The 11,382-nt window shown below is 47.0% G+C and overlaps 1 protein-coding gene across 1 annotated transcript in view; it reads left to right on the forward strand.

The window, feature by feature from the left end:
• The window catches only part of LOC131310903 (serine/threonine protein phosphatase 2A 57 kDa regulatory subunit B' theta isoform-like), a 28,711-nt gene extending 18,840 nt beyond the window's left edge, over positions 1-9,871 (forward strand). Inside the window, exon 2 of the mRNA XM_058338162.1 lies at positions 9,289-9,871. Coding sequence (XP_058194145.1) covers positions 9,289-9,621 — 333 coding nt within the window. The 3' untranslated portion in view covers positions 9,622-9,871. The remainder of the gene's footprint in view (positions 1-9,288) is intronic.
• The last annotated feature ends 1,511 nt before the right edge of the window (positions 9,872-11,382 follow it).

The raw sequence follows: 11,382 nt of genomic DNA on the forward strand, positions 1-11,382 counted from the left end.
GGAAAATGAGCCAAAAGATCGGCCAGAGCTTGGCTTTTAACTGCCCGAGGGGCTTTACAAATGATCTCGTATTCCGCCAAAGAAAGCAGCCATCGGGCCGGCCTACCAGCCAGAGCGGGGCGATTGAGGAGGTACCTGATTGGATCACATTTTGTGATGAGGTGGAGAGGGTATGAAAGGAGATAGTGGCGGAGCTTCTGTGCGGCGAACACAAGAGCGAGGCAGTGGCGTTCTATTGGCAAGTATCGCGATTCCGCCCCTTGTATAACTCTGCTTATGTAGTAAACTGGTCTTTCAGTTCCATCCACCTCTTGAGCTAGGAGGGCCCCAACGGAGCGGGGAGTGGAGGTGATGTACAGGAGGAGGGGCTTTCCTTGTTGAGGAGGAGTCATTGTGAGTGGAGAGACTAATGCTGTTTTAATAGCCTCAAATGCCTTGTTGTGTTCCTCCGTCCAGACAAATTTGGCATCCTTCTTAATCAGATTGCTGAACGGTTGGGTGATCTCAGCCATAGCGGGGATAAACCTCCGTAAATAAGATGTGCGCCCCAAGAATGTTCGGAGTTCGTCCACATTGGTGGGCCGAGGCATTTCTCGGATGGCAATGACTTTGGCGGGGTCGGGATCAACCCCATGGCGGTGGACAATGCAGCCAAGGAACTTGCCGGCTGTGACTCCGAATGCGCATTTCAGCGGGTTCATCCGTAGCCGATACTTTTTGCATCTCTCAAATACCCTTCGGAGGTCCTCCAGATGGGTCTCTTGTCTTTTGGATTTGACCACCAGATCATCTATATAGAACTCGAGTATGTCGTGGAACATATCATGGAAGATGGCGGTCATCGCCCGCTGATATGTGGCTCCTGCATTCTTCAAGCCGAATGGCATAACAGTGTAGAAAAAGTTGCCATTGGGAGTCCGGAAGGAGGTCTTAGGTGCATCGTCAGGGGCCATCCTGATTTGGTTGTATCCACTAAACCCATCCATGAATGAGAACATGTGGTGCCCGGAGGTCGAGTCCACAAGCGTGTCGATGCTAGGAAGAGGGAATTCATCCTTCGGGCAAGATTTGTTCAGGTCTCTAAAATCCACGCAAACGCGGAGTTGCCCATTCTTCTTCAGCACCGGGACGATGCTGGAGAGCCAGGAGGGGTGTTGGATGGGCCTGATGAATCCGGCTTTGAGGAGTTTGACTACTTCATCCTTGATCTTTAACTCCACGTCAGGCTTGTAAAACCGAACGCCTTGCTTCACCGGACGAGCCAAAGGCACCACATTGAGTTTATGTGTGGTGACTCCGGGGTCCAATCCTGGCATTTCTTCATAGTTCCATGCAAAAACCTCAATGTACTCACGGATGAGTGCAATGAAAGCCTTCTTTTTCTCTCCAGGAAGATCTTTGGCTAGAAAAATTGGTTTTGGAGGCATGCCCTCCGGGGCCAAGTTCACTTCCTCTAACTCTTGCTTCTGAGGCCGAGGCCCATCTTGTAAGCATTCTGGAGCCACCTTGACTTCTTGGAGGGCTGGGGGTTGCTCTTCCTGGCCCTCATCTGGTGTTGTCAACTTTTGGATTGTGGGAGGTTCTCTCTTCTTCTTGTTCTTCTTTAGCTTGTTCGGTTGATTTTGCGTGAGACTAGAAAAGGAGCAGCATTGGGTGAGGTATTCCACGAGGTACCCTTCATCCTCGCGGACTTCATGACATTCCGCTTGGGAGCCGGCTTCCCCAGGCAAGGAAGCTAAGGAAGCTAGCTCCCCGCACCTTCACAAGCGATAGACCTCCTTACCGTCCGGCCTCTTGTACTTCACCACTTTGGGGCCGGCGTTGTCCTCCGCGGGTGCGCGGGCCTTGGCCAGGATAACATCTCTAGCCCTCTTTTTCTCGTTGGGGTTGTTTGTGGATGGAGATCCTTCCTTCGAGATCTCATCCCATTTGGGGATCGGGATGCCCCTAGGAGGAGCCGGGGGCTCTTCCTCATTTGGGTCGTCGTAGAATATGGCATCCGCCATGTGAGACTCTTCCGGTTTGAAAGGCTTTTGAGAACCGACAATGGTGACCAGACCATTCTTGTATATTCCCTTCATGCATTGGTGGTATGTGGAGGGGACCGCTGCATATCGGTGCATCCAAGTCCTACCGAGGAGGGCTTGGTAAGTCGTCTCGGAGTCGATCACGTGGAACTTAGTGGCAGATCGTATCGGCCCCACGATGAGGTCCACTTGGACAAATCCCATGGATTGCTGGCTATGGTTTCCGAATCCGGAAATTGTGATGGGTTGGTTGACTAAATGGCCGGATGGGATGCCTGCCGCCTTGAAAACGGAGTAAGGTAGGATGTTGAGCGAGGCTCCGCCATCTAGAAAACCTCTTTGAAACTCCATCCCATTTATGGTGATCGGAACATACAAGGGCCTGTTGTGGGGGAAAGGGAGTTGTCGGTCGGCCTCCGTGAAAGTGATGGGAAGATGATTGTCACGGAGAATCTTCCTCACAGAGCCAGATAGGCCCATGCATTGCTCTCCGTGCTCCTCAGCCACGCGAAGTATGGCCTTGGTCGCCTCGAATCTTGTTGCCTGGGAGAAGCCAAACTGATCAAATAACCATTTAAATTTCGTAGAGTTTTGGAGGGAGGAAGCCCGCCTTTCCTCAAAATTTGGGCACTCCGGCCCTTCTGTGTTAGCTATTTCACACGTGGCGGGTTCTTCATTCTCTTCATGGTGGGAGATAGTCACCATCATGACAGCCTTCCCATTATCTTTGTGATTTGGGAGGGGGTTCCGGAGGACATCTTTGGTCGCCGTGAGCTCCACGGCTTCTTCAACCATAAATTTTTCGAACAAAGTTCGGAGGCCCCAACAGTCTTTGGTAGGATGGCGAACCATCCTATGATAAATGCAATAGTCCGGATGTTCCATATCTCTCCGAGTAGGTTCCTTCCTGGCTTCTGGAAGTGCTACCTTGCCGTCTTGTACCCAAGCATCCAAGAATGCTTGGGCCTCCGCTGCTGTTACCGGCAGAGGTGGAGGCTCATTGTACCTCGGGCGTTTTGCCGGATACCCCCGACTTCGACTAGGAGGTGGGCCAGAGGCCGCGTAAGCCGTTTGTCTGGAACCCGGATGCCTTCCGCGAGGAGAATGTTGGTAGCGAGGTGGAGGAAGTGGGGGTTCCACTGTTTCGTTCAAGTTCCGGGCCGCCTCATACAATGCGGAGAAATCTGGGAAATGGTGAGTGACCAAATGAGGCTTGAAGGTCGGCTGCATTCCGTCCACACAAATCTTGGCCAAGCGATCTTCCGATATCGGTTCCTGAACATCCACCGATAGCTCGCGGAAGCGGCAGACGTAAGCATTCAAGTCCTCGGAGGGCCTTTGAGTCACCTTCATCAGTTGGAGGGTTGTGAGGCGATCCTCCACGTAAAAGAACTTGGAATAGAACTTTTTTACCATGTCCTCCCAAGAGAGGACCGAGCTAGGAGCGAGATTGGCATACCATGAGTATGCCTTGTCCGTCAAGGATTTGGAGAACTCTCGTAGCCTTAAGTTACGGTCACCGCTGTGGACGCCGAGGCTGTCCACAAAACGGATGACGTGCTCCTTGGCGTTCCCCTTCCTTCCGTCGAAACGGATGAACTTAGGGACCGTGTATCCCTCTGGATATGGCATGCTTGCGACCGCTATGGGGTACGGAGGGCATAGGTCTGCGTCGGAAGCAAAGGTGATGGATTTCTTTTCGGATTGGATGAGTGCTCGCACTTGCTCGAGAGTGACGGGGGTTGTGTTTGCCGTGTTCTGGACTACGGCGGCTGAACCCACGCCCGTGGAGGGGGGCTTTTGGGAGCTAATCTCTGGAGGAGGAGTAAGCGTCTCTTTGGATTGGAGGTTTTGTGCTCCCTCACCGATTTGGTTGTCGCGAGTCTCAGTTTGAGAGCCAGTCGGATGAGTTCCCTCCGTCTCCGCCTGAGGCGGAGGAGGGGTGGTGCTTTTCTTCTGCAGGGCGAGTACGGTCTCCATCAAGAGGTTTTGGTTTTGTTGCATCGTGGCAAGGGTTTCGGTAACCGAACGCAACTGTTCGACGATAGCGGTTTGAGGAATGGGTTGCATTTCTTCTATGACGGGTTCGGAGGTAGCCTCCAAGCCCTCAATACCACTCAATCCGGGAGCTCCTGTTGGCTTTTTGGGAGGCATTGTAGCAAGCACCACTCTTCCCCAGCAGAGTATAATGTGGGAGGTAGGAGCGGGAAGAGTACCTGAGGTCGCCCTCCGGGTATATGGCGGTTGCTACAACGGTACTCGGGAACCACCGGAGGTGGAGGAGGAGAGAGCTCGGGGCGGACTTAGAGAGAGAGAGGGATGGCAGTGGAGAGTAGGTGCGTATTGAATGCCTTGAATTCTTGTTGATCGGTATTGAATGCTTGTCTTTTATATGAACCTTGGAGATGAAGGAGAGCCAGGTGTAGGGCTCATCTCCATTGGTGGACAGAGTGGAGGTTGACCTCTTTTCCTCTCTTAGTCTCAAGTCAGGCCTTGGGGTTTGTAACCAAGGAGCCGACAGAGGCTATTTCGGTGATACATGGAGACCCGTATCATCTGCCGAGTCAGGCGAGGTATGATACGAGCTCCGAGGTGCCAGACGGTAGGTATGATACTTCTTTCGAGGTGTCAGATGGCGGTCAATGCCCCCCTCTCTCTCTAGGACCGGTCAAGTTAGAGCTTGCCGGAGGCAAGCTCGTCCTCCTTGACAAACCTCTTGCTCTAGCCTCCAAGCCACATTCCTCCGTAGGTCCCGAGCGGGGTGCCTAGGCCCTGCTCCCGGCCTAGGGTGGTGTATAGAGTCGCCTTTAAGAGTTCGTGGAGTCTTCGAAGTGTCGAATAGGAGGTGAGGTGCCCGGAGGTGACCTCACCCCTCCGCGGGTGGAGAATTCTTGGAGAAAGCCTTGCTCCTCCGGAGGCGCAGTTTGTGGAGGAGGCTTTGCTCTTCCCGGAGGTGATCATTGTGGAGGAAGCATGCCTCCTCCTGGAGGTGAACTTGTGGAGGAAGCATGCCTCCTCCTGGAGGTGAATCTTGTGGAGGAAGCATGCTCCTCCGGGAGGTGAAACTTGTGGAGGAAGCATGCCTCCTCCTGGAGGTGAACTTTGTGGAGGAAGCATGCTCCTCCTGGAGGTGAAACTTGTGGAGGAAGCATGCCTCCTCCTGGAGGTGAACTTTGTAGAGGAAGCATGCTCCTCCTGGAGGTGAAACTTGTGGAGGAAGCATGCCTCCTCCTGGAGGTAAACTTTGTGGAGGAAGCATGCCTCCTCCTGGAGGTGAACTTTGTAGAGGAAGCATGCTCCTCCTGGAGGTGAAACTTGTGGAGGAAGCATGCCTCCTCCTGGAGGTGAAACTTGTGGAGGAAGCATGCCTCCTCCTGGAGGTGAACTTGTGGAGGAAGCATGCTCCTCCTGGAGGTGAAACTTGTGGAGGAAGCCTCCTGGAGGTGAACTTTGTGGAGGAAGCATGCCTCCTCCTGGAGGTGAAGCTTGTGGAGGAAGCATGCCTCCTCCTGGAGGTGAACTCTTGGAGGAAGCATGCCTCCTCTTGGAGGTGAATCTTGTGGAGGAAGCATGCTCCTCCTGGAGGTGAAACTTGTGGAGGAAGCATGCCTCCTCCTGGAGGTGAACTTTGTGGAGGAAGCATGCCTCCTCCTGGAGGTGAACTCTTGGAGGAAGCATGCCTCCTCTTGGAGGTGAATCTTGTGGAGGAAGCATGCTCCTCCGGGAGGTGAAACTTGTGGAGGAGGCCTTGCTCCTCCAGGAGATGGTCACCGGCAGAGTTCTTGGAAAAGGTGTATCCGGTTGCAAGATATATCATATACCCACAGAAGTTATAATACTAATTGAGACAGTTGTGGTGCATGCTTGAGGTGGCTAATATTCGCAGTGACAGTATAACAGATTGAAGGAATGACGCAGGAAAGATTTGGTGATGGCATTGTGGGAGCGGTGAAGCTGGTGGGTGTTGTTGAATGGCGGTGCTGGCGTAGTGCCATGATTTGTGAAGAGTATTTGGTGGAAATGAATGGACTGCAGGAGTGATACGTTGACCACGTTGGTAATTGGGGACCAGCAGCTACCATCTCCAAACTGGTGGCAAGAACAGTACATGGTGGTGGTGGTGCGGATGTTGTTAACAGGAAAGGCAAAGGCAGTGGCGTAAGATCTGGCCTGGTGCAACAATGTTTGCTAGGCTCGAAGCAAGTGTCGTGGTGGATTATTTGTATCATGACATGGATCGGATGTGTACCTTCTGGGTCTATATGTCTCATAAATAGCACATGTTATCAGCTGATTAGTAAATTGATGCTCACATTTCTATTTTCATGTGATTGGGACTTTGGATAAATATTGCAGTATCACAAGCCTAAAACTGGGTTGCTCAGTAGCTACTGGCTTCCCTCGTTCTATGATGAAAAGGGTTTGGTTGCCTAAATCCTTTGGCTTTTGAGTTGCCTTTAGACACCCTTGTTGATTCGATGAATAAAAATGCAATGATAACGTCGATAAGTTGCTAGTTCTGTGTACTGAATGCAGGGGGCATGATTAGCATGTAGAATGCGGCAGCTTAACAAACATTATGAGCTGTAGTTAAAGTTTCTTACAAAACAGAAGCTCGTGATCAAACTATATGGGGTGTAGTTAACTGCTATGGTGCAAACTGGATGCTCAACTGTATGATGCAAACTGGATGCTCTACACACACAGTATGGTCAACAGTCTCAAATTTTTTTATCTGCACCCAAATCTTTTTATTTGCACTTATTGTGTTCATGTTGGTGGCTTTAGTAGTTAGTACCATTTTGAAGTCTTGGAATAGAAGCATGTTTTGAGTTTGATAACATTAGGGTCAAACTGCTATTTGTCTTCCAACGCCGCCAATTGCCATGCCGGTTTTCTACGGTGGTGTGACTGTCGTCTTTAAGGACTGGTTCTCATAAGTGGAATTAACAAAGGTGGTTGCAGAGCTAAACTTCTCGTGGTGCTGGCAGACTGGCAGTATCAGGGTATTTGATAGTCGTAGCAGTATAACTGTGTAAGTATGGTCCACATTCACTTGTTTTTGTTTTCATCTTGTAGAACGCTGCTTTGTTGGAGAATTGAACAGCTAAAAGCAGCATTCAATTCAAAGATCAAGTACCATGAGCAGATATGTGCCCAATCATTGTCAAGTAGAGTAGAATCCTGGCTACGTGGGCTCTTATGTTCTTTTACTTCAAAGAAGTAGGTCTTGAATATTTATGGGATCCCCCCGGCCTCTTAGGTAGTAGTCCCATGTAACACCTTGGTGAACTCTCTCTTGATTTGACAATAAACCAAAGAAATCATTATGAATGCAATTGGAAATGGTTTTGCATGTAGTTTATGGGTCTTCCTTGTGCCATAGTGTGCCATGCCATCACCTTCATCATGTACTCGGATGCATCTCATTGACACATGGGCCACGAGATATTGCCATGTGTCCTTATGTTCCCCTATGAGGTTAGCTGGTTAGAGCATCCACATTGTAATAAGTAAATTGGTATGGATAAGCAAACTTAACAACAATGCTAAAAAAACACCTCACATTGTAATAAGCAAAGTTACAAGTCTTTTAGCAAATAACCAAATTCCATCCATTCTATAACCAAACTTAACAACTTTTACCAATAACCAAAACTCAATAATCAAACCCAATAACCAAATTCAAAACTAAAAAATTAAAAAACACCTCACATTAGAATCGTCTCATCGAGACGAATAATTTGGTGTGGTCGGGTGCGTGATTGGAACTCGTTTGCAATAGGACATAGGTGCATTGCGTATTGTGGGGGTTTTTTTTATAGGGATACAAAAATAACCAATGTGGAGGTCAAGTTTGTTAAGTTTGATTATGAACTAAATGGATAATCAAATGCTGACGTGGCACATTTTGGTTATCGATTTTGATTATTCCCATTGCGGATGCTCTTAGGCCATGACAACTGAGACAAATGAATGTGCTATGAAGGAAGGATGCACTTGGCCTAGTAACAATATCCTAAAGGCTTAATGGTTGTACTTACGTAGGTTTACTTTTCATACCTATTCTTGGTCAGGTGTACCTTAGCCCAAGTACGTCCTTTGCGTTCCTTCATGCACGCTAGTGTTGGGCTCATTTCCTAACACCTTAAGGTTTTAAGAAATTGGTAACTAAAAACAGAATCGGAGAATAGGATGTGAGGTATTCAAGTCTCTCTATTTGCATTTGTTCTCTGTTTGGCATTATGCTTCTTTCCATTGCATTCTTTAGCAATATGTACGGATGGTTGTATCTCCACCTGCAAGATGGGGTTGCATGTGAGGGAGGGTGTTAGATAGCTTGATATACATTGTTGGGTCCATTTCCTAACAACTTAATCTTTTGGTACAATCAGTAACTTAACAGTTAGACCCGCCCTTGGATTGAGCGTCTCCCTTGTATATGCTCGAAGTCCTTTTGTCTCTAATGGTACATTTACACATGACACCATTGGCTTAGGGCACTAGTAGGGCCTGAGAACTTCCTCGAAGTTGGCCCCACAATCGAGAGTCGCTTGAGACCGTTGTGTTTACGTGTTTCGTTGGCTAGGGTTAAGGTTTGTGAAGGTGCTTGTCTCAATTCCGTTAGGGACTTACACCTTGATTGGACTTAAAGAGAGACTCTCCAAATGAAGACAATTGTAGACCAACTCAAAAGTGTGCCAAGTGTGCTTCAGCCCCTCTATGCTGGGGAGTTTGCTGACTAGCTTTGCAACCAGATAACTCAACTTGGTACTTTTGAATTCACCATCTTAGGGATCGCTTCTTATGGTTTAGCTCCCCTACTATTAGTGTGCCTCCTGCCTTTATTTTTCTCCGTCACGTGTTCCTTTTGTTGTCTGCCCTTTTGGGTAACTAATTTCTAGCTATTTTCTATTAGGTTGAAATTAAAACACTTAAGTCTCACTTGGGCTCCCCAGCAATGATAAACATGTTCAAAAATCCAACTTTTGAGAACTCCTTTTGCACAAAGTGCATATGTTGGAGCTTTCTTTTCCTAAGAGGTTATCATATTGAGAAAGTCATGAATTCTGCAAAATTCCAAATAAATGAAACACTTGTAGGAACAGAAAAAGCATCACCTTGATACTAGTCCAGTTAAAAAGTCACTTCGGTAGCTTGATTAGCCTTTAGCAGTTTTGTTTACCCCTTTTGTAGCTTTCTTCGGATAATTCTTGAATCGTTAATTATCAAGCAGCCAACTAATCCTTATTTCTATCAGGTGGCAGAGAGATCTTTGTTCTTGTGGAACAACGATCACATTTACAACCTAATCCAGCAAAATCGCGATGTGATACTGCCCATTATCTTCCCGGCATTGGAGAGAAATGCTAGAGGCCACTGGAATCAAGCTGTCCACAGCTCGACATTAAACGTCCGAAAGATTTTCTTCGATCTTGACCCTGAGCTATTCAAGGAGTGCATGCTCAAGTTTCAAGAAGACGAAATAAAGGAAGAAGAGGTAAAAACTAGGCGTGAAGCCACATGGAGACAACTGGAAGGCATCGCTTGGAAGAAGGCCGTAACTAACGAAGCAGTGCTTCTCCCCCTCTGAGGAACCATATCATGTCATCAGGTATAGGAGACTTTATGTAGCTCTGGTTGCAATTCATTTTTCAAATTAAGCAGATGCAATACAGTGTAGAAGGTGGAATGCCCTGTACTGTAAGGTTCATTTTGTTCCTCCATCCCTACTAAAATTGAGGTTTCATACTAGTATTAGTTAGGCCGAATCGTGCCAAATACTCATTGGTAAGTGGTCTGTTCTTTTCCTGAATATCCAAGAAATCTGAGTTTATTGCTCATCTCGCTAGCTAACTTGAACTGCTGACTGGGCTGGTTGGGGGATGGAGCCTTTAATTGGAGTAGAGACAGTTTCAAGTTAAGAATTCTTTGCTGCACTTTTCAAGAGTATCAATACCTTTACGTGTGAATCGTAAATGCATGAATTTGATGGATTGAAAAATCAGCGTTTCCTTGTGGACTAGGTAACAAAGCCATTTTGTCGCAAGTTGGCTTGTTATGTTGGGTAATGATTCGCTCTCTGTTCCATAGAGGAACATCAAACCGTGTTGGCTTGGCGCGAAGGCTATTGCTATCATTCCCGGTTTCGGGGTGCAGTTTTGAGTAGGGGTGGCAAATTGAACCCAGACCCATTAACAAACCCAGACCCATCAACTAGAAAATAGACCCAACCCAACCCATTTATTAGTTGGGTAAGAATGGGTTCAAACCCAGCTGACCCATTATTAGTTGGGTCATAATTGGGCATCAATTGGGTCAACTTAAATGACCCAATGGGCAATGAAAGTAACCCACCAAATTTCATCTCTTAATTGATTTCTTTTCCAAACCCAAACCCATCAATTGGTCCCGCTCTCTCTCCCTCGTTCCCACTCACCCCGACCCCCCCACCCCCCCCCCCCCAAAACCCAAACCCCAACCCCTTTCCCACTCTCTCTCTCTCCTCTCCCCCCCCCCCCAAGTATCATGGCCTTCTCTCTCTTTTATTCAATTATTTTGTTTTAAATTACACGCGTTCAAAAATATTTTGAATGGTTCGAATTAAAAATCAATTATGACCGGTAATAATTATTTTGACCAGTCAAAATTGAAAACACATCTCATCCATTAATTGCGCGAATGGACCCGTGAAATTGTGCTCCGCCGTGAATAAATTTCTCTCATGGTAGTCCCGCAAAGGGTTTGGATTAAAAAATTGACTTATTTTTTTGTCCTTTTTCAAATTTTTTTTGCATTTTTTTTGTTTTGTGTCATATTTTTGTGACTTATTAATTTGTTTTGATGAGAGGAATCGGAAAAGTAAAAAAATTTGATCGAAACTTATAATTTTTTGAATAAAAACAAAAAAAAATCAATAAGACAAAAAAAATTACTTATTCTCGTCTTTTTGAAAAAATTTATGAGTTTCGATCATAATTTTTTTTTACTTTTCTAATTTTTCGATCAGAATTTTTAGTATATATGTAATTGGGTTAATGGGCGGGTCGGGTTTGCTTTAAAATAAATGGGTCGGGTTGGGTATGGGTAATTAGACTCATAGTTAATGGGTCTAAATGGGTCAATGACCCATTAAAGACCCAACCCACTAACAACTTACCCAATTTGACCCAAACCCGCCCGTTTGCCACCCCTAGTTTTGAGTAATGCGAATTAGCTTATCTAGAAACAGAGTGAGGGTTATATTGCGTACATACTAGCTCACCCATGCCCTGTTGTAAGCAGAAATCTTGTACGCTATCCGGCAGGCCCAATGTATGTTGCCAGACAAATAGAATATATAACTACTCCCAAT

This window comes from Rhododendron vialii, chromosome 12a (genome assembly GCF_030253575.1).
Source record: "Rhododendron vialii isolate Sample 1 chromosome 12a, ASM3025357v1".
NCBI classification, from domain to species: domain Eukaryota; kingdom Viridiplantae; phylum Streptophyta; class Magnoliopsida; order Ericales; family Ericaceae; genus Rhododendron; species Rhododendron vialii.